This window comes from Heterodontus francisci, chromosome 6 (genome assembly GCF_036365525.1).
Source record: "Heterodontus francisci isolate sHetFra1 chromosome 6, sHetFra1.hap1, whole genome shotgun sequence".
Classification (NCBI taxonomy): Eukaryota; Metazoa; Chordata; class Chondrichthyes; order Heterodontiformes; family Heterodontidae; genus Heterodontus; species Heterodontus francisci.
Genome location: NC_090376.1, coordinates 94,948,003 through 94,971,580, shown reverse-complemented (window position 1 = coordinate 94,971,580; position 23,578 = coordinate 94,948,003). Strand labels below are relative to the sequence as shown.

At 42.3% G+C, this 23,578-nt stretch overlaps 1 protein-coding gene and 1 long non-coding RNA gene across 5 annotated transcripts in view; one reads left to right on the top strand and one right to left on the bottom strand.

Moving 5' to 3' along the window:
• Positions 1-8,117, bottom strand: part of yap1 (Yes1 associated transcriptional regulator) — a 194,719-nt gene extending 186,602 nt beyond the window's left edge. The window contains exons 1-2 of one of the 2 annotated variants that reach the window (XM_068034073.1): positions 7,824-8,117; positions 7,050-7,582 (exon numbers count right to left, since the gene is read on the bottom strand). In XM_068034073.1, the coding sequence (XP_067890174.1) occupies positions 7,050-7,570 (521 nt within the window). In that variant the 5' untranslated portion in view covers positions 7,571-7,582; positions 7,824-8,117. Of the gene's footprint in view, positions 1-7,049 lie in introns of both variants that reach the window. The other variant, XM_068034074.1, reaches the window with a different exon arrangement.
• Positions 5,697-23,578, top strand: part of LOC137371452 (uncharacterized) — an 85,249-nt gene continuing 67,367 nt past the window's right edge. Inside the window, exons 1-3 of one of the 3 annotated variants that reach the window (XR_010975225.1) lie at positions 5,697-6,626; positions 10,650-10,794; positions 12,690-12,814. This is a non-coding gene — a long non-coding RNA (uncharacterized lncRNA). Of the gene's footprint in view, positions 6,768-8,258; positions 9,355-10,649; positions 10,795-12,689; positions 12,815-23,578 lie in introns of those variants that run through there. The other 2 variants (XR_010975224.1, XR_010975226.1) reach the window with 2 other exon arrangements.

The following is a 23,578-nucleotide window of genomic DNA, read 5'->3' as shown; positions in this document are numbered from 1 at the left end:
ACCTTCCAAGTCACACAACATTCTGACTCAGACATGAATCATTGCTCCATCTTCACTAGGATAAAAATCTTCAAATGCCTTTACCACAAAGCCTGCAGTGGTTCAAAAAGGTCCAAACCACCTTTTCAGAACCAAGTGTAGGCAATAGAAATGGCCTTCCCAGTGTCACCACATCCCACAAAAATACTATTTGGCTCAGTGCGTCTGTGCCAACACTTTACTGGAGCAATCTTAAACTAAGCCCACTGTCTTGCTTTCTCCAAATAGCTCTGTAGCTTCCTCTGCTATTAACATTGATTTATTTAATTAAAAGATGCAATAGCTTCGGCTGCAAATATTCCATGGGGCAGGACTCCTCTGTTAGAATTCTATGGTTCTTCATCTTTGCTGACTTTTTTCCTAAAACCAGGAGTCTGAGCCCCTGGACCTGGCTCTGGTGATTTCCCCCTACCTAATCTACATCTATTTAAGCAGTTCACATACCCTGTGTCTCATGTTTTATTTCTCTCATTATGTCTCCTATAGTCTCACATCTATTCTGTAATTTAACTATCTCCTGTCCTACACTTAAGTGTGTATGTCATCTCTGCTCTGAGAAGACAGAAACTTCATGGCCTTGTATTATCCCTATCCTTGAAAGCATAAAGCAGATGGAAGTGATAGAAAATAAACCTCTCATTATTCATGGTTTTAGAGACAAAAATTATTTTCCTCCAGCAGATATTGGTTTATCTCAAAATTAGAAATCCAACACGTTTTAAAGAATGAAGAACTTCTATTCATGACCTCAAGACCCAGAGCACTTTGAGGTAGAGGTAGCGGTGGAGGTGGAGGATTATTTTTGACCCTTAAAATACTCAGGCTAAAACTGTTTAAAACATTATCTGCAGCCATTTGAGAGGTGAAAAGTGGAAGTCACCCATACCCATCTGTCTGTAACACTAGATTCATTAAACCCTCTTTACAAGTCCATCCTGGTTCTTTAAATCAGCTCATACTTGTCCAAATGGTCAGTCTCTTTACTATTCTTTATATCTCTCCCAGCACGTGGGGTTGTGGATTTGGAATCTCTTACATTCATCCGAAAGGGCAGATGTGCCCTCAGTTTCACATCTCATTTGCAAGATGTCATCTCTGACAGTGCAGGATTCCCTTGGAGCTTCAACCTAGATTCAAGTCTCTGGAATGGGACTGGAACTGACAATCTTCTTACTCGGAGGGCATGCTACCCACTAGCCACAGCTGCTTTGTAATGCATCCTTCACAAACAAGGTATTAAGTCAACTTAAAAAGCATACACTAAATTCAGACGAAATAGTTTTAAATAATTTATGGACTAGTGAATACAAACAGTTTACAACTTTGATAAATTAACTCTTAATACAGAACAGGTTAACATGGCCTTCTTTGCTCATCTGTGAAAAATATTAGGAAAACTAACCAAGGATCTGAAAATTGAATTTAAACAAATGTTATGGAAATTGAATAATTTTAAAATCTGCACTACTGTGAAACCTACCTTAATGTTATCATAAATCAGCAGCAACACGATGGTTGCCAGGGACCAGACAAATGCCAGAGAAAAATGCTACAACACTTTCATGTTGCCTACCTGCTTACGGTGGCACAAAAACTCAAACCAGGAAGCATATTTAAATTTTCATGAATGTGAAGTTCAAACCTGCCCACTGAGACAGCCAGTCCTAACGTGTGATGTGAAGAAAGTATGTTCACAAAAGCAGTTTAAAAACACCCTCTACTTTTGTAACTAGGGATGCGCAATAAATAATCAGCCTTGTTGGCAACTTCCACATCAGAATAAATTTATTTTAAAAAAAACTATTACTGATGCTAGTGAAAAATGTTTTATGCTGAAGGTGGAGTGAAAATAAAAACAGTGTTTTCATAAGTTAAATTATATTTCAACATGGAAGTGACTGGAAAATGGAATAGCACTATCCAATAATTTCAGCTAAAATTTGTGTTTGTTTTGCTGCCACCTCCAACCCCAATGACTTTCTATTGTATTTAAGTTCTTATTTACAAACACAAGTCACAACACAAACAGGCCATTCAGGCTAACTAGTCCATGCCTGAGTTTACCTTCTATGTGACACTTACCCATCCAGTTCAGATAGACCTTCAACCCTTTTCCTCATCCACCTATTCAGTTTAATCTTGAATGCTAACCAATTCTGCCTCGAGCACTAATTTTAAGTGGATTCCACATCCACAACTCTGAAGTTTCTCCTGTTCTAAATCTCAACATTTAACCTGCTCAGCCACAGCTCAGTGGTAGCATTCTTGCACTCAAGTCAGAAAGTAGCAGACTGAAGTCCTATCTCAGGGACTCAAGTGGAAAATCTAGGCTGGCATTCCACTCCAATCCATTATGGATGTACCATTAAACCAAAGCTCTGTCTGCCTTCTCAGATGTATGTAAACGTCCCCATGGCGCAAGTCTGAAGAGCAGTGGAGTTCTCACTGGTGTACTGGTTAATATTCTTTATAGCAACATCACTAAAAGCAGATTACTGGTCATTAACATTGTTGTTTGAGGGAGCTTTCTCTGTTCAAATTGACTGCTGCATTCTCTATGTTACACCAGCAACTTCATGACAAAAGGTACTTAATTGGTTATAAAGGGCTTTGGGATATCCTGAGTTCATGAAAGGTGCTATAAAAATGCAAATTATTCTTCTCAACCTATGGCCTCTCAACCACTGGAAGCAGTCTTTCTATTTACCTTGTATCACATTTTCATAATTTTAAAGAATGTATAATCCCATAAGCAGCATTGTCCTAACAAAAAAAAACCTTTTACATTTGTATTTCCTCATACCAGGAAACATCCTAGTTAACTATTTTCCTTTTATTTCTTAGTGTTGTTCATGTTGCACTCAACCACTTTAGGATTCATATCTGCTGATATTCTACTGTTGTGCAGACTTCAACAGTAAGTTCATAAAATTGTCAACTTAAAGAAACATTGCAGTAAATTTCTTTACTAAGATTATCTGAAGCTTCTGATGAAGGGTCATCGACCTGAAACATAACTGTTTCTCTCTGCACCGATGCTGCCAGACCGGAGTATTTCCAGAATTTTCTGTTTATATGTCTAAATATTATGTTGGTTCCAGCTATGCGGAAAATCCAATTGTCATGCCCAAAGAGCTCTGCCATGTATTCCTACTCACCCAGCAGTTAAAACGCACATTTAGAAAGTGTAGACACCAGTCTAAACATGTAAAATAAACTCCAGGGTGATAAAAAAACTCACGAGATCCTAAGGATCTATTAAACACTTTTTAAATCTCATTCAGTGGAGCTGCACTCAAATGAACATGATGCTGGACTGCATCCTCCAGGACGTCGTGTATGCTTCCAGACTTGGGCCATTTCTGGACAGCAGATTTATACTGCAAATTGACCATCGGTGTGAAATGAAATCTACTCTGCAGTGACTAAAGGTTGCAGTGAAAACACACCTTACTTTTTTTTCCAACCATGCACTAAATGGGGAACCTTGAAGAATCTGGATTTAGTGCTGCAAGCATTCCACTGGCATGATGGAGTTGCTTCCCTCCCCCCCACCCCAAATCTTAACCTTTGAGACATGCTATAACCACTAGTCAACATTTTAAATTCCTACACTAAAACCATTTACTTCCACTTATTTTACTTAATTCGTAAATTGCTGGGCTACTTATTTTGCATTGCAGTGGTCAAAATTGGGAAGGATTGCAAAATTACCATAAAACGAAAAATTAATGCTGGCTGCAAAAAGATCTACTCGGAAATGGCCATTGCTTTTCTCTCTTAATAATCTTATGACAGACTCTTGCAACTCATTCCAGATTGTAACACTATGTTGTTCCCAACTGTTTAACTCACTTTGGCGATAGGGTCTCAAATAGTCCTGACAGAAAATTTTACAGTAAACATGTGCTTACAATGCATTTATGTTTTAATAAAACTCATGTCTTAATAAGACATGATTCTGTTGGTATCGGTAAACCCAATGAGATTTCAACATGGACCAAACAACGTACCTGCAGCTGGGTTGGGTTATGAGATAAATTTCTAACAGTTTAGTAAAAACAGCAGTTTAGTAAAAACATTTGAATCACTTGGACACGATTCCGAGTTGTTTGTGTTTAAAATTTCCCGCTGATCAACCTCTAGGTTCAAAATCGCACAGGTTTGGAAGGAATTTGCATTTAAGAGATGGAAATGGCGAGATTCTGGATGGCAATGTTCAGGCAGTTTCTGCTGCTATCCTACCTGACTTCCAGGGCTCGCACTGCGTGGTTTGGCCGCTCCCCGACCTGAAGCCCCTTCATAGGAGTAACTAATGAGTAACCAGCAACTGTAGGAAACCAGCACCCAACAATGTCATCAGGTGTCACCAGTCAACCACAAAACCCATCCAGGAAGTCATAGGGCTGAACTATAAAGAGGAAGTTGTTTAACAATTTAAGAGAAGCACCCTGTGAGGTTCTGCGGCCAACAAAACAGCGAAGAGCAAGTCGCCCAACGACTCCTCCCTCTCAAAAAAATACCCACAATTTTGACAAGTAAACCCTGGCTAACGTTCATATAAGACTTGAAAAAGGTCAGGGACAGGTTTCTGGAAAGAAATCTAGAACAAAATGTTACTGAAGTTCCAGAAACATTACTGAACAAAACAGGAACACAGGAGATCATGCATTTATCTTGGGATAGAGCCGTCTTCAGAAGGCTGAATTCCCATAGATGTCGGGGAAACAAGTAACAGTTAGAATTCTTGGATGTCTGATAATACTCACGTTTAAGTTTCTTAACGAATTGATCTGGTTCTGTGACATGGATTTTTTTTTAAATTCAAAGTAGCATTACAATGGAGAGCGCACTGGAGATCTAAGCAAGATCTGTAACTAACAGCAACTATCTGAATCAACAGCTAAAAAAGTCAAACTGAATGACCGACTCGGGCGAGTTCATCATGCCCATATAAAAGACATTCTCAGCAAATAAAAAAACTGTAGAAAATGACTACCATCTTATATTAATTGATATATTAATGTAACAACTGCTTCGTTTATTCAATAAAAATTTATCACAAAAGTTATGGCAATCGCCAAGACTGCAGTTGATTCGATTAAATGGATTTGTAGACTCATCGGGCGGTTTATGTACAGACTGTGAAAGTTGGTTTAAGATGTTATTGTATCCGAACGAATAAAAAGATGTGATTGAGGGTTGCAGTCAATCTGCTCGCAAGCACGATGAACAAAATACAGTTTAATAGTTCAAAATGAACACACTTCTAAAAACACGAAATATGTGGAGCTAAGTCTGCAAACATATAATACTTTACAAGTGTTTACGTCAACCCTGACTATGACGTCTGTCGCACTGAAGATTCAATTTAAAAGTCTAAGCGACTAAGTTACAGTAACAATTGAAAATGTCATTTTGGATGGCCATCTGAAACGTAAATATTCATTACTTAAAGTGGAACAAGCCGAATAGCCTGCCCATCAACTGTGGCCCGGATTCTGCTGGTCTCTTGACCTCCTCCCCCCACACCCTTCTTGTGACGCGGGAAGATTAAAAAGTGCAGAAAATTTACAAGTAAGTTTTGTTCGCTCTTCCCACGTTACTCTTTTGCTTAAAGAAACATCCTCGTCAGCATGCCGTTCTTTCAATAATTGACTAGCTGTCTGCAACGGAACAAACGCCGGACCCATGCAGATGACTTCTGCCAGACATGTGGACTTTTGCAGCCTCTGGCTCCTACAGAGTGCTATTGTTCCTGGTGTAATCGGACACTCTGAAATGGATACGGCTCGCTGACTGGCCACGCCGGGGGGAGAAGAGAAACTCTCTGTAAATTTCAGGTTCCTCCAAGTCGCATCAAACGGGAACCATTTAGAAAGCTGCACAAATAAAGACAGAAGGCGCTCTCACTATTGAAACTCAGATTACACTGCCTTTATTACATGAATTAGTTCAAAACCTTAACTGCACATGTCGCACGCAATCAACAACAGTACCTGGGTAAAAAGATGAGCCTCCTTTGGCTACATTATTTTCAAAATATTCAAATGCAACATTTGGTAACACTTACAGGATTCCTTGGACGGAGGTCTAGGGAGTGAGTGGGCTACAAATTCGATGGAGAGCAACCAAACTCCAAAAAGTTTTGAGCTATGTTTCTGCGGTCAGTTGGCGAAAGGGTGTCGCCAAATACAAAAGTGATTATGTCTGCACCGAACAACTTGGGCAATCAATCTACACAATTTACTGGAACGAAAACGAACCAAATATTTCAGCAGCCAAATGGATTAACAGCTCACGTATGGGTTTGTTTAATTAAGTTACAGAACTTTTCTGAAGGCTAAATGCCCAACATTTGAGCCATTTTGAGATCGCTTCCGTTGTTTTAAGGACTGCCCACCTTGACCACGAAATACAACCGAGCTGTAGAACGCGTGCGTGAACTTTGCACACTGCAAGCTCCGCAGAAGTTTTCTGGAGTTTCTGCAGTAAACCTTCAAACGATGTCGCTGGTTTTCGCCCTTAAAGATTCTTGAAACCAAAGTACAACAGAACTAGCACATTCTTTGCATTCGGACATGAGGGTCAGTGATGCTGCAGTTTAAAAGATCTCAAGCTCATGTCAGGTTCACCAGCTAGCTACCATTTAAATTAAATTCCATCACTTCGACACATCACCCCTTATAGGAATTGACGTGCAGTTTTTCCATTTATACATTGGGACCGTAAGTTCACTTTACACAAATATTTCTATCCACTCATCCATGCAAATATTTCGGGGTTGAGTTTAAAGAAAATGCTGCCTAAACTTATACCACAGAACTTTGAGTCTCTTAAAAATTACGAATTACCCCAACATTGTAACCCGATCTGATGTACTACTGGGAATTAAATCGCAAAAAAAACCCTCCCAACACCATCCATGCGGTGAGTACACGTTGGGCTCGAAATTAGGTAAACATATGAACTAAAAATACTAACTTCCAGTAGCGTATGAAGTCACTTACTTTAAGTAGTATCTCTGACCCGAAGGGGTTTTGGCCATTTCCCAGCCGGGCGGCAGAGGCACATCGTCAGGAAACTCGTATGAAGACTGTCGGAGGTGAGAAGAGGAGCCGGGAGCGGTGGCTGCGCCAATGCCAGCCCCAGTTCCCTGAGTGACCCCAGCTCCGCCCGAGCCCGTCGATGAGGTGGATGAAGAAGCGGCGGCGGCACTGAGCAGGGAGGCAGGCGAAGAGTGAGCCCGGACATGCTGAGGTTGGAGCGGCGGAGACGGCTGCGCGTTGCCCCCGTCGGTGCTGGCCTGGCGGGAGTGGCTCTTGGGCTCGGGCTGTTTGAAGAACGAGTCGGGCAGTTTGCGGAGCCGCATCGGCACCGATTGTGGCACGTTCGAGTTCTTGGGGTTCATGACGGCGTTGAAGAGCGCCTCCAGATCGGTCTCCGAGTCCCCCCGAACATGCACGATCTGGTGGCCAGCCCGAGGCAGCGCCGACGCCGGCTGCGGTTGTTGCTGTTGATTCGAATCCATCTACAAACTTTCCTATTCCCCCCCCCCCCAAAAAAAAAATATTACAACGAGATTTTTTTTTTAAACTCACATAAATCAAGCCACGTTCAGATTGGCGGCAGTTTTTCAACTCGACATTAATACCGCCGCGAAACTCCGACTGCAACAATTTTATAGCAAGAGAGAAAAAAACTCTAAAAAATAAATCACAACACAAGTAAAGTTTGCAGCTAGTTGAAAACTTGGTGCTCGAGCTCCAACTTTGATTGCTCACGTGACCACTGACGTCCCCTGGGGTGGAGTCCATTCACAGTTTGGGGGAGGGGGAGGGCAGGGTAGTTTTTAACTTTTATTCGCTATCGCCTCGACCTCGAAACGCCTCTGGCGCCGTTAATATTGTTCATTCTGGATCGTTTCAGTGGCTGGCGCTGTCTCTCTCCCCCGGTGTGGTAATGGGTGATGTGAACCGCTTCCATCTCGCCAAGGCGATCCTGAAAGTGTGGGGGAAACATTTCCTCAGGACTCTCCAGCATCGGTTGTTATTTGTGTTGGCGGTTTCCACATTATAAGGAGCGATTATCAATTTCAAACGGGTTAGATAAGATATGACGATTTATATTGTGCATTATTCAAACATGACAAAGCAGAAAACGCCTTGACCCTAACACCCTTAGTAAGCAAAGCACATTGCACCAATTGAATCAGCTGCACAATCAGAAAAAGGAAATTGCATTATTTCAACACATTCATGCAAAGGATGTGAAACGAAAATGAAAAATAGATGCGCTAGATTTCCTCCCCAAAATCCTGTCCAGTAAACGCGCGTTGAAAAATGAAAAGGCAATGAAAAGTTCATTGTTGAGGAATAATCCAGAGATATAGAATAGAATAAGTGAAAACGTTACTCCTAAAATGAGAATAGAACTCTTGTTATTTTTACAATATCGTGAAACGGCTTAAACTAATTGTGGTTGGCTGTCCAGCAGAAGGTCGATGACATCTTGGCGATCTGTCTCCGCTTTCTGAACCATTTATTTGACTCAGCGGCTCGACACAAGACCGCACTGAATTCCCGTTAAACGTGCTGCAGAAATAGAATACATCAACTTTCCATTAAATGATAGAAATTATCATAAAATGTTAAAGGCAACATTTATGAAAACTGAAATAATGTTAATATACTTTATCTCAAAAAAGTTCAGAGTTCTTGAAAGTTTTAAAACATGTAAACAGATACTATGGAGTGTTATCCTTTTCCTGTGTAGTCTACCCCAAAGTATGTAATTGTATTTGAGGTTGGGGGAAGGGAATTTTTCATGACATTGCTTATTAGCTGAAATTATCCACCCTTCACCGAATTGTAATGCAAATACTTCAATCTCAATTCATTGAACACAATCATTTTATCAAGCAACATAGTCCGCAGTGCATGTGAACTTTGTTTTCGAAATTTTCCGAACAGCAAGGGGCTGAGCTATTATAATTCTAAATTAATCCTCAATTCGCGAGTGTAAAACTTGCAAATCAAAAATTATAAGGGTCACCTCTGTGTGCGAGCAGTTATCAAGTCAACTAGTGTGGTGGCATTCCGATAACACTTTCATTTACTTCGAAACGCTATTAGCTAAACTGTCGAGAAGAATTATTCTGGAAGCTAAATATGATAATGGCGATTATTTGCTGGAGCTATGCAATGTGCCCTACAAGGTTACTCAGCAGATATTTTTATCCAGCCCGACCCCCCGGACCACACACATACACATCACTCACTGACGTTTCTGTGAATGTTCTATTCGAACTTACTGGTGAGTATAATGCAATAATCTTGGAAAAAAAATCGTCCATGGGGAATGTTCTAAAATATCATTTTATTACAAATGTTCTATGTTTCACATATACGCCAAATCTATTTTAGAAGGTGGCTTTAATTTATTTTGGGTGCGAGACGATGTTCATTAGTAAATTTTAGTTTTCGGTAAACAGTACCAGATTATATTGGTAATAGTGAGATCGTGCTACTTCATCTGCGCTTTTTTCCCATTGCTCCAGCGAGCAATAGATATGGAAAGCACACCTTTATTAAATAGATGTGTTTATCAGCCTTCTTTAATATAGAACAAAATCAGTAGAAATATCATAATTTATAACTTATCCTGAAAAAACAAATTAAATACCACAGTATCGTTGTTATAAAAAACAGAAAGTGCTGGAAATACTCAGCAAGTCTGGCAGCATCTGTGGAGAGAGAAGCAGAGTTAACGTTTCTGTGACCCTTCATCACAGACCTGAAATGTTAACTCTGTTTTTCTCTGCACAGATGCTGCCGGACCGAAGTATTTCCAGCACTTTCTGTTTTTATTTCAGATTTCCAGCATCTGCAGTATTTTGCTTTGATTTTGCTAAGTTAGAAACTGACACACAGAAAAAGCAGGTTTCAAATGATCCCTGTAACAAAACTACAAATTGTTTCACAAGTTAAAAGTGCCAGTCTCTCAATGAGCAAGAAAGCGTTATAAGACCCTAGAAATTTGAAGTCGCTGCGCTTTAGGTGCCAAATGGGTGCCGAAGCCTCCGATATGGCAGGCAAGGAAGCGTGCTGCACTATTTTGGAGCAGGCATCAAAAATGCATTTCAGAACTATTTAAATGATAGAATCATACAATGACATAGCACAGAAGAAGTTCATTTGGCCCAATGTGCCTGTGCCAGCTCTTCTGAAGAACTATCCTTTTAATCTTACTGGTCTGCTCTTTTTCCCAGAGGAATAGGTACATTTTTCCCTTCATATTTTACTATTGAATCTGCTTCCACCACCATTTCAGACATTGCGTTCCAGATCACAACAGCTTGCTGTGTAAAAACAGTGCTTCCTCATGTCACCTTTGCTACTTTTGCCAAACACTTGCAGTCTTTGTTACTGATCCTTCTGGCACAGTTTCTCCTTATTTATTTATTTTAAAACCATTCATGATTTTGAACACATCAGATCCCCTCTTAAACTTCTGTGCTCTAAAGAGAATAACCCTAGATTCTCCAGTCTCTTCACATAATTGAAGGGCCTCATCCCATGAACCATTCTAGTAAATCTCTTTTTCTTTAGTCATTCACAGGATGTGGGCATCATTGGCAAGGCCAGCATTTATTGACCATCCCTAACAACTGAATGGCTTGCTAGGCCATTTCAGAGGGCAGTTAACCATCGACCACATTGCTGTGGGTCTGGAGTCTCATCTGGACCAGACCAGGTAAGGATAGCAGATTTCCTTCCATAAAGGACATTAGTGAATGGGTTTTTATGTCAATCCAAATTTATTTAATTAACTGAATTTCAATTCTCAGCTGCTGTGGTGGAATTTGAACTCATGTCTCTGGATCATTAGTACAGGACTCTGGATTACTAGTCCAGTAATGTAACCACAATGCTACCATACCCCTTCACCCTCTCCAAGGCATTGGCATCCTTCCTAAAGTGTGATGCTCAGAAGTCAGCACAATACTCCAGCTGAGATATAGTCACTGTTTTAGAAGCATTTAGTATAACTTCTTTCCTTTTGGATTCTATTCCTCTATTAATAAAGCCAATGATCACATATGCTTTTTTAAGCCATCTCAACTTCCCTTGCTATCTTCAAAAATTTGCACCCCCTATAAAATTGCAACATTTATTTCATATTGCCTCTCCTCAATCTTCCTACCAAAATCTATCCCACCATACTCCTCTGTGTTAAAATTCATCTGCGATGCATTTGCCCATTTTACCAGTCTTTGCCCTCCTGAAATTTGTTACTCCTTATCGTTTACCACATTTCCAATTTTTGTATCACCTGCCAACTTTGAAATGATATCCTGTGTACTGAAGTCTAGGTAATTAATATATATCAAAAACAGCAGTGGTTCTAATACCAACCCCTGGGAAATACCACTGTATCCTTCCCTCCAGTCTGAAAAACTACCGTTCATCACTACTCTCTGCTTTTTGTCTCTTAGCCAGTTTTGTATCCATGTTGCCAATGCCCCTTTAATCCCATGAGCCTTAATTTTGCTAACAAGTCTCTTATGTGGTACTTTGGCAAACACTTTTTGAAAGCCAATGTACACAACATCAACCACACTACTCTCATTAATCTTCTCCATTACTTCATTAAAAAACTTGATCAAGTTAATCAAACATGATTTGCCATTAACAAATCCATGCTGATTTTCATTTATTAACACATACTTTTCCAGATGTCAATTAATTTTTTCCCCAGATTATTGTCTAAAAGTTTCCCCACCACCAATATTAGGCTGACTGGCCCAAGTTGCCCTGTTTATCCCCTCCCCTTTTTTCAACAGCGGTGTAACATTTGCAGTCTTCCAGTCCTCTGGCACCACACCCACATCCAAGGAGGATTGGAAGATGGTGGCCAGAACCTCTGCAATTTCCACCCTAACTTCTCTCTGTAACCTAGGATGTATTCCATCCATACCAGGTGACTTTTCCACTTTGGGGACTGCCAGCCTTTAAGTACCCTTTGCTTATCTGTTTTTATCCTATCCAGTATTGCCACTACCTCCTCCTTTACTGCTATATTGGCAGCTTCCTCTTCTCTAATGAAGAGAGATACAAAGTTCTCATTTAGTACCATAACCATGTTCTCTGCCTCCACAAGAAGATCTCCTTTCTGGTTCCTAACCCATCCCACCATTCCTTTACCATCCTTTTACTATTGATGTGTTAATAAAAGCTTTTTTGGGTTTCCTTTTATGTTAGCCACTAATAGGGGCGGCACAGTGGCGCAGTGGTTAGCACCGCAGCCTCACAGCTCCAGGGACCCGGGTTCGATTCTGGGTACTGCCTGTGCGGAGTTTGCAAGTTCTCCCTAGTTTGCAAGTTCTCCCTGTGTCTGCGGGTTTTCTCCGGGTGCTCCGGTTTCCTCCCACGTCCAAAGACTTGCAGGTGATAGGTAAATTGGCTGTTATAAATTGCCCCTAGTGTAGGTAGGTGATAGGGAATATGGGATTACTGTAGGGTTAGTATAAATGGGTGGTTGTTGGTCAGCACAGACTCAGTGGGCCGAAGGGCCTGTTTCAGTGCTGTATCTCTAAATAAATAATCTATTCACATATTTTCTCTTTGTCTCTCTTATCTATTTTTTAGATCTCCTCTGTACTTTCTGTATTCTGCTTGGTTCCATGTTGTATTATGAACCTCTACTGGAAGTATGATGAATAATATATTCAAATTTGGATGCTGCACTTCTTGGAGGACCCTTTACGATACAGGTATGCCCCAGCACCTGACTTGCCACTTGATAAGCAGGCCCAGTAACTCGTACTTACCAGTGCTATTTAAATTGATCATGCATTTCTTGTAGGTTAGTTGGTGGTTTGTCATTTTGGGCTGCTGGTTAACTTCTGGGCATTTTTTGGTGTGTTTTCTGACCCCACAAAATGTGTTTGTCTGTTGAGAAGAAGATTTTTCTGGTATTGCAGCATTGTTAATTGCCTTATAAACAATTTTACTGCAGTCATGGTTGGTTTAGTAGGGCTGCCTTCAGTGGTGGAGGAGGAGGAAGAGCAGCAAGGAAGCCAACACAGAGCAGAAGCAGCTGCCAAAAGACAGAAGAGGAGGCGTGTACTACACAGGAGACTATATGCACAGTGAATATCTGAGGAACACTTCTCTTACCTCAGTTTCATTGAGGAGCAATGTATTAGGTGGTTTGTTTAACAAAGGAGGCCGTCACCAAGCTATGTCACCTGCAATTTGAACCTCACTCCATCTCATGGACAGCACTGCCTGTGGCTGTCAAAGTCACCATGGCCCTTAGTTTTTATGCCACAGGCTCCTTCCAGGCTGCAGCAGGTGACATCAATAATATATCACAGTCTGCTATCCACTGTCATATTTGGGAGGTCACCAAGAGTTTCTATACCAAGAGAAACATCTACATCCTTTTCCCAATGAAGCAAGTTAGGATGAGAGGGCACTAGGCTTCATCCATATGGCAGACTTCCCCAGGGTACAAGGTGCCATGGATTGCACCCACATGCTTGACATCACAAGCCTAGCATCTTTATCAATAAAATGAAATTCCACTGTCTCAACATACAGCTGGTTTGCAGGCACATGCAGTAAATTATGCAGGTCTGTGCCCAGTTTGCTGGCAGCAGTCACGGCTCATCCATCCTGCATCAGTGTTCTGTGCTTCCTTTATTCCAGTTAGGTCATCAAGTTATAGGCTGACTACTGGGAAACAAGGGCTATCTGCTCTGAACATGGCTCATAACTCCTTTCGGAAGCTAGGCACAGCTGCAGAGCTGGCCCTTACCGAGAGCCATGTCACCACAAGAAATGCGATTGAACAAATGATCAGCATGCTCAATCACTGCTTTCACTGCCTGACCTGGTCAGAAACAACTTAGTAGCACAGCCCTGAGTGGGTATTGTTATGCGCAGTAAAGACATATCATATTCCTATTTTAACATACAAACTTTATTCAATGTGGATTCTTTGACATTGACTTTTCCTTTAAAAAAGTGGACAACGTGCTGCAAAGCATTAGTCTGTGTATTCAAAAATTGTCTCACTGTTTCAAAAAGACAAAAGGATACATTCTAGACCAAGAAGGTGTGTGGGAGGCAGTGGCATAGTGGTAATGTCACTGGATCTAGTAATCTAGAGGCCTAGGCTAATGCTCTGGGGACATGGGTTCAAATCCCACCATGGCAGATGGTGAAATTTGAATTCAATTAATAAAAATCTGGAATTAAAAGTTAGTCTAATGGATACCATGAAACCATTGTTGATTGTTGTAAAAACCCATCTGGTTCACTAATGTCCTTTAAGGAAGGAAATCTGTCCTTACCTGGTCTGGCTTACATGTGACTCCAGACCCACAGCAATGTGGTTGACTCTTAAATGCCCTCTGAAATGGCCTAGCAAGGCCATTTGACTCTTTTGTCAAGGGGCAACAAATGCTGGTCTTGCTAGCGATGTCCACATTCCATGATAGATAAAAAAAAACTACCAACATCCTGAAACCATCAAAAGACATTCCTGGATTGAATGGGTTTCTTCTGAGACAAAGAAGGTGTGAAGCAGCCACACCCTGACAGAATGGTACTCATCCAGACAGCAATAGATATCCATGGATTCCACATCCTGGTCCGTTGTGTGGTCACACCAGGAGCGATGGCCATGTGTCAACTAAAATCTCGTGATGGATTTTGACCTTAAAAGTAGTCCTCTGGCGAGAGAGAGGGGTGGGATCCAGTCAACACCTTCAGAAAGCAGTCCAGCCAGGGACTGGGAAAGAAATCCAGCCAAGAAAGGAAGGGGCCCTGCTGCTAATTCTACACATCAACTTGATGCAGCAGAGAACTGAAAGTGACCAGTCTGAAGTCTTAACCACCAGAAATCTACAACACCTCAACAAGTTCAAGACTAAAACCGCCCAGGCCTGCATTTTTAAGAGAGACTGTCCTTCCAAGAAGATTCAACAGGTTTACCGTAAACCTCAAACACTGACCTCACTTTGAACTACATCCTACCCTTTTCTCTCTATCTGTATATTCTTGTGAATGTGTGTGTGAGTGAGGTTGTGACCATTTCGGGAATCATGTAAAAAGAAATAGTTATCTTTTGTTTAGCCTCTGAAAAAAGACTATAATTTGTCTGTTTATTTGACCTTAAAAACGCTCAGGGACTAACTCATCATTTTAAACAAGTCTGCTGTTTGTGTTTCCTTTCGTTCTCATCTGCGATTACTCTGGCTCTTTCTAAAGTTCTCTTTTATTTTTCTCTGTTGTTAATTTTTTTCTTTTATTGCCTTTGTTTTTCTCACTTTTCTTGTCCCCAATCTTTATAGTCTGTCAATCCCTGAGTCCCTACAATTCAGCCCAGTAAATTGCACTTGATGAGATTTTAATTGACAGGTCTAATTTCCTCCTTTTTCATTCTGTGGGGGTGGGTGAGTGCGAGAAGGGAGTTGGAATTTTAACTCACTCCAATTGACATGGAGTGTGTGAGGGGTTAAAATCGGGTTAATCTACTTACCATCACAATGGCACTCTATTTCCACCCAGCGACAAGTGGACTTTTCAGGAGGCTGGAGTTTCCTTCTATAAACAGGTGAAAGCCTCATAAATCTAATGCAGATCAGGATCCCATATTGCAAGGAGGATTCCAATGTGATTTTGACCTGAAAAAAATGCAGGTCCTGCCCATCTGCCTGGCCCACTAGGTGAATTGGTTCAGAATTAACAAGCTGCAGGATTTAACGAGTTCAAGAGCTGCAGGTACTCAGATCAGTGGCATTGTGCGTTACTGATTTTGTTGGAGTCAGAGTGAGTTAGGACTTTGGAGGTTGCTTATTTGTGATATTTCCCTTCAGTTAGTTCCGTTACTAGCAGTGAAACCTTCTGATGGGTGCTGCTCTGCACCTGGTTGAAGAGGAGGAAGAAGAAGAGCTGCTGCAACAACAGCAGCAGCAACGCCCTCAACATGTAGGAGGCACTTTAGTTGGATCTCTGTGAAAATAGCAGGTGAGGGGTCTGCTCACAGAAGACTTTACCCACCCACAGAGTGTACAGGCTTTTTTTGAAATATCTGAGGAGCAGTGCCTGAGGAGGCTGTGTTTCTTGAGGCAGGTTGTTTCTGACCTTTGCTGCCTTCTGCATGAAGACCTGCTGCCTACCTCACCAGGGAGCCATGCCATGCTAGTCCAGAGGCTCTTAAGATGACAACTGCTCTGAATTTTTTTGCATCAGGATTGTTCCAGGTTGCTACTGGGGATATCTCACACATCTCACAATTGATAGTCCATAAGAGCATCAAGGCGATGACCAATGCTCTATTTGCCAGGGAGAACCAATACATTTTATTTCCCATTAATGGGAAGAGTCAAAATGACAGAGCCTTGGAGTCAGAGCAATAGTTGGCTTCCCCCGAGCGCAGGACGCTTTTGACCACACTCATGTTGTCATCAAGGCACCTTAGGAGCAGCCAGAAGGCTGCAGCTTGTATGTAATCACAACAAACATATCAGACAAGTCTGTGCCCAGTTCCCAGGCAGCTACCACGATGCTTTCACCTTGTGGCTGTCAAACATCCTTCCACTTTTCCAACCCACTGGGAATGCTTGAGGTTGACTCCCTGGGGGAAAGGCCTTTCTAGCTTGCCTCATGATACCCTTTCACTCGTTCACCACGCCAAGTCAAAGCAGGTATAAAGAGAGCCATGGAAGCTCAAGGACGATCATTGAACTTATAATTGGGCTGCTAAAGCAGTGGTTCGGGTACCTTGATTGATTTGGGGGATTCCTGCAATATGCTCTACCAAAAATCTCCTTCAAATAGTGGCCTACTGTGTCCTGCTCAATATCCTAGTCCAGAGACGATTGCATATGGAGGAGGTGGATTCGCGGGAAGAGTCTTCATCTGATAACGAACAGGTGGGTGAAAGCCAGGGAAAATCAGAGGAAGGAGGACAACCACAACACCTTGTGGCTAAAGATGGAAGGGAGGTACTAATCTCTCAGTGGTTCAAGTGAACAGCTTGGTCTGTCCCAAGAACATTGTAAACAATCCACTTTGCAGTCATAGTACAGGTAATCTCAGTCACCACTCCCTTAATCTTATATTATGTAACATTCTGCCAACTTCTACATACATGCTTTTTTGACAATGAAGACTCATAAGGCGCTCTGCAAATAGCAGGCCAAAGTGCCGAATGTGATGAAAGTTGTAACTTGCACAAAATCACAGTCATTTGCATCAAATTATTAACCACCCAAGAGTCAGCAATAGCATCCTTTTTAAAAGAAGGTTTACTTACTCTGTTACTTCTACGAGATGCTCCCCAGAGGCTTCAGCAGAGCTGACTGCTCTGGATTATGTTGGGACCCTTGAGATGCTCATGATCGGTGACCACTGGGAGGTCAAGCCCATGAAGGCATTGTTGTAGACTGGATCCTTGGTTGCCACCAGGACTATCTTGGCCCAATTGCTTTCAGACACCATGGTGGGTATTGCTTGAGAGGCTGGCGAGGTAACAGATATGCCACCATCTGAATGGACAATAGTTGCCCTTCCCATAGTGCCACAACACTCCCATTGTAATACAGTTCATCATCTCCCTGCAGGAGATGAGTGACACTTTGAAAGCCCCTGTTCCTGTAGTCCACCAGTTCATGCAAGGTGGAACAAATGTTGAAAAACAGGGTCTGGATGGAAGCTGTCTGAGTTTCCATCAGAGCTACAAAGTCTGGTGAAATATATTTCAGCTATGGGGGCCTGACTGAAGTGTACCTGAAGGTCATGACATGCTCCACAGTGCATTGCAGTATGGAAATGCCATGCAACAAAATTCCACACATGCTGGAAGTGGCCCTTTCAGACATAATGCCCAAAGTCTTTGGGAGGCTTTCCAATCTATCAAATAATCAAGCATTTTTCTTTTCGTAGCTGGACCCTGGAAATCTGCATCTCTGTCCCATTCAATGGAACAAGGAGAGGACATTGCCCTCTACTAAGTCATCCCCTGGCCAATCGCTGACACTAATATCTGCTCCTGCTCACTTGTGCTGTGTTTCAGCAGCCATGGACCCCATTAACTCATAATTTATCCTGCCAAAGCTAGTGCTTGGGAGCACATGACAGTGCTTCCTCAGGAGGGATGTCCTCCTCCAAGGTGTCCTCTTCAGGAGCTTCTACATGTATTAATGGTACTATGTGAATTCCAGATGATGTTGAATTGGATAAGTACTCTTACTAAATTTAGACACGGGCTTTGAACCAACAACTGATTTACAATGATAGATGAATAAGCAGTACATAGTTTCACACAATGAGCTACAATCTCCCTATATGCCTGGATATGTAAAACAATAAAGATGTAGCTTGCTTTCTTTCAAAATATGGGCCCTAAAACAGAAGATGACTAACTAGCTTAACTATTCTTGGCTAAGATAGATCCAGCTTTTAAAACACAGGCAGAGGGCTGGATTTTCATGCCCTGCTAAGGGCGGGAATGGAGGCAGAAGGGGCACGAAAATACCGGTGCTGGTCGTCGTGTTGGTTTCCCGACTCTGTTCCCAGCACTGGCCATTTTTTGCTGACGCAGGTTCGAGCCAGCAGGGCTACCCAGCTCCACAAGGTAGGTAGCCAATTAGGCTCATTAAGAGTCTTGAGAAGTGCAGTTAAAGGAGGCCGACTGGAATTTTCCAGTTGGCTTCCAGTTTACCAAACGGATGGGGGGGCTGCTTAACTGCCTAGAGGTGAGCACCCAGTGGTAGGTCAGGGGATCAGTGCTCCAGGCAGGCCTAGAGACCCTGCCTGCCTGCCTGGGTGCAGGTGCAGCCAAAGGCCACACTGTAGTGGGATTCCGTACCATCGCCCCCCGCCACCCTCCCACAGTGGTGGCCTGACTATTGTACCTGTTTTTCATTTAAACTTTAAAAGAAGTTGATCAGAGGGCACTTCCATGTTGAAGAACCCTCTCAGTTACTTACCATGCATTACAGGCTGCTGCTGCTCTCAAGGTGGAAGGCCTCTGATTGGCTCTACAGCTTCGAGAGCCTTCCTGCCGCCCTTAATTGGTCAGGAAACCTGTCTCCATGCCAATTAAGGAGTTGCCTCTATGAAAATCCCAAAGAGTGACTGTTTCCCTCCAGGGATGGGTTTGGGACCCAGGATTGTTTGCAAACTTCTCACACTTACCGCTTCCTTCAGACTGAGAACTATTACTGTAAGTATGCGAGATGAAGCATCTGTGTACCTAACTGTCAATTACAGAGATCTCAAGCCAGTCAGGGATCCTGCCTTCTTTTCAACAGACTCTGAAACAGCTGTCAATCAAAGTCACTACCTTTGACATGTGATCAGGAGTCTGCCTGGCTACATGCCACACTGTGAATTATATAAAATTACACCTCAAACAGCAATTAGTTGCAGAGGTAATAAAAAAAGAAAATGTTGGAAATGCTGAGCAGGTCAGAGAGCAGAGTGGAGAGAGAAAAACAGGAGTTAATGGGCGAGCTTTTAACTTGCTCAAAACCATTCGCTTGCACAGTGTTAAAATTGGGCCGAATGTTTCTGGTCAATTACCCTTCATCAAAGATGGAAAAAGTTTGAAATGTAACTAATACAGAAGCAGGGAAAAGGGTGGTGGAGGGGAGGAAGAACGAAAGGAAAGGTCTGTGATAGGGTGGAAGGCAGGAGTGATTAAATGGCAAAAGGGCGATGATGCAAGGCAAAAGGGTGTTAATGGGACAAGTACAGAAATGAGTCTAGAGAAGTTGTAAATGGCAATAGCAGATCATTACCAAGAGCCGATGTCCAAAAAATGAGAGCAGTGATTATGATCTGATATTGTCGAATTCAATGTTGAGTCTGAAAGGCTGTAAAATGCCTCATCGAAAGATGAGGGGGGAAAAATTCGATTGTGAAGCAGCACTATGCAAACGTAGATTGATTCACAGAGTCAGGCAATGCAGTAGGCCGCTACATGGCCCACGTGGCTTTCTTCATTGAGAACGGGAAGGCACGTAAGATGGTGGTGCAAGCTTTCTGAAGTGAGATGGCAAAAGCAGTCAATGCAGCCTTATTCATCCCAAGTATAATACACTCTGCAGAAGAAGTTCAGTAACCTTACAAGGGTGACCAAAGTAAGTCAAAGCACTGATGCCAATAAGCATCCTCTCATTTCTATCACTCATACTGCTTCTCTCACCTTCTTACTTCATATACTACTTTTCTGTCAGCACCTAGATGTCAGGGTAAATCATTTCCGTAGAGGGGGACCTTTCCAAACACTCTAAACCAGTCTCTCAATTCTCTTTATCTGCCTCAAGAGCTTCTATTAGCCTTCAAGGACACTTCATTTAACAAAACAAGCAACTTCACCTCTAATCACAATGGCATGCATGACCTCACATGGGGAAAGACTCAAATGATATTTATGTGCCTGTAACATGGTATACTCTCCCTCCAAACATAAAATGGGATGTGGAGTTAGGTCATTGATCAGCCATGATCTCATTGAATGGCAGAACAAGCTTGATTGACTAAATGGCCGACTCCTATTCCTATGTTCCTGTACAACCAGTGGTACAGAAAGGGCAACCAGAGTAAGGTGACCATCCCTTAAAACCCTGAGTTCAGGAAATGAGGTGATATTAGATTCAATAAGCAGACAGATAGAATCTGTAGGTCAGGGCAAGGTTGGATATGAGGTTTGGTAAAGACTGGGCAAGGCTCATCCTAGGTTCTCCCAGCTTTTTGTGCTTTCTCAAAGAACTGCAATGCCCTTACACTATTTCCTTAAGGACAAATGTCACTATGCTTTTCTTTATTCATTCATTTTCAGGATGCAGGTGTTTCTGGCAGGGCCAGCATTTATTGCCCATACCTAGTTGTCATGCAGACCCTCATCTGCCAAGAATGAAGCATATTCATTTCATCATATGAACATTAATTTTAAACTGTTGCTGGAATGAAGAAATGACTTGTTTAAAGAGATCACCAGTCATTTGGTTGGAGGACATTTGCATACTAAGAGACAGTGATGGAGGGACAAAAGAACTGCTCACTGATTCAATTAACAGAGATTGGTCTGGGCAATGGAGATCCACATCTTATTGGTGTAAGAGACAGCACTACACCACCACCCCTTCCACCGAGAACTTTGAAATCCACAATCCCCAGGAGTGGTTGTTCCAAAATAAGGGGTTAGTCACATGACTAACCTGCTGGCCAACTTGGTGTTTTGAATTGTGCTCACAGAAAAGTTTGAAGACAGACTGCAGATTGCAACTGAACCTGAAACAAGGGATCCTCTCTCCTGGCTGTCTCTCTCTCGCTTTCTCACAAACCTACACTGAAGTCGCTTTGTCACAGACCTCCACTGAAGTCGTTTAAACCTCAAGAGAGAAAAGACTCCTACATCGGAACAAGTTAAAGCGTGCACTGGGCCCCAATGAACAGCAAGACTTACCAGCAACCAAAGACTCCACATTGAACTCTAAGGACTGTAATTACAACCCAGCTATTGCCTCAAACTTTCCCCTTTATTCTTTCTACTTTTTCTGTCTCTAGCTGCGTGGGTGTTTATCGCGTATGCATGCTAGTGTGGTTGTGGCGCATATTCGTAGTCATTAACCGAATTAGAGTTTAAGGTTAATAAACTTCCACCTTTTTTGTTTAAATCTAAGAAAACCTGTCTAATTGATTTATTTGCCTTACAACTGGAAAGCAGTGAACAAGGATTCACTGAGGGGGAACTAAAACACAGTGTTTTTAAAAATTAAACCCTGTTACGGTTAAACCAGGTAAAGACTGAGAGGTAACCCCTGGACCCCTTTCTCATTTGGTCGTAACACTAGTGGTGAGCCAGCTTCTTGAACCACTGCAATCAATGTAGTCAAGGTACTCCCACAATGTTGTTAGGTAAGGAGTTCCAGGATTTTGACCGAACAGCAATGTTGGAATGACAGTATATGACCAAATTGAGATGGTATGTGACTTGGAGAAGACGTTTAGCAGTACGCACAGCTAAATACATTTTTGTGTCTTTCATGTTACAAGGCGTGCCTTGGAGAAAGACACCAGACACCCTGAGTGATTGTGCACTTCCAGATCCATAACTACTGCCATATTCTCACCAACTCTATCCTGGCAAGCACCAGCACAGGGCAATCTTGTGGGAAATCAGTTAAAATGCCAGAAGGGTGGTGAGGCACTTCTGCGTGAAAGAGAGGGAGAGTGACACTCTTCCAAGGAGAGGGAAGAAATAACTTCTCTTGATTGGAAAGCCTAAAGACCCAGATTCAGGGGCACAATCTTCAGAAGAGCAATGATTTGGGAGCTTGGATCTCATCTTGGGTCAGTAGAGACAGTTTCCAAATATGTGATTGAGATGATGGCTCAGTGGGAGGAGTCTACTCTTCATATATGCAGGACGTTTTTCACATCCTGCGGAACACCCTGGAGACAGTGATAGCCAGGGCAATTTCTGCAGTGTTAAGATGCTAAGAAAAGCTTTGAAGGACCATTGATGGATTCCAGAGTGAAGTTACCAATGCTTCAGTAGATACCTTGAAGATCAGCCAGAATACCACACTTGCACAGAACTTCCATGATGACATTTGGTCTGGAATGAAATCAACCAGGAATACTTCTCAGTCTATGCCCAGTATCAGTGGACTGGGTGCAGATGCCTCTGTCTCTCTAGAGAGTGGCGGTGAACCCATAAGAACATAAGAAATAGGAGCAGGAGTAGGCCATTTGGCCCCTTGAGCCTGCTCCGCCATTTAGTAAGATCATCATTGATCTGATTATGGCCTTAACTCCACTTTCCTGCCTGCCCCACATAACCCTTGACTCCCTTGTAGATCAAAAATCTAACTTAGCCTTGTATATATTCAATGATCCAGCCTCCACTGCTCTCTGGGAAAGAGAATTCCAAAGATTAATGACCCTCTGAGAGAAGAAATTCCTCCTCATCTCCATGTTAAGAGGGAGACCCCTTATTTTGAAACTGTGCCCCTAGTTCTAGATTCCCCCATGGGGGAAACATCCTCTCAACATCTACCCTACCAAGCTCCCTCAGAATCTATATGTGTCAATAAGATCACCTTTCATTTTTATAAACTCCAATGAGTAATGGCCCAACCTGTTCAACCTTTCCTCATAAGACAGCTCCTTCATCCCAGGAATCAGCCTAGTGAACCATCTTTGAACTGCTTCTAATGTAAGTATGTCCTCCAGTAAGGAAACCAAAACTGTACACAGTACTCTAGGTGCAATCTCAGCAAAATCCTGTACAAGTGAAACAAGACTTCGCTACTGTTATGACCAGGTGAGAAAGGTGTCTAGGGGTCCCTCTCAGCCTTCACCTGGTCTTACTGTAACAGGGTTTTATTTTTAAACGCACTGTGGTTTGAGCTCCCCCTTGGTGAATCCTTATTCACCGCTTTCCAATTATAAGGCCAAGAAACGAGCACAAACAGGCTTTCTTAGGTTTAAATAGGTAAAGAACGAAAAGC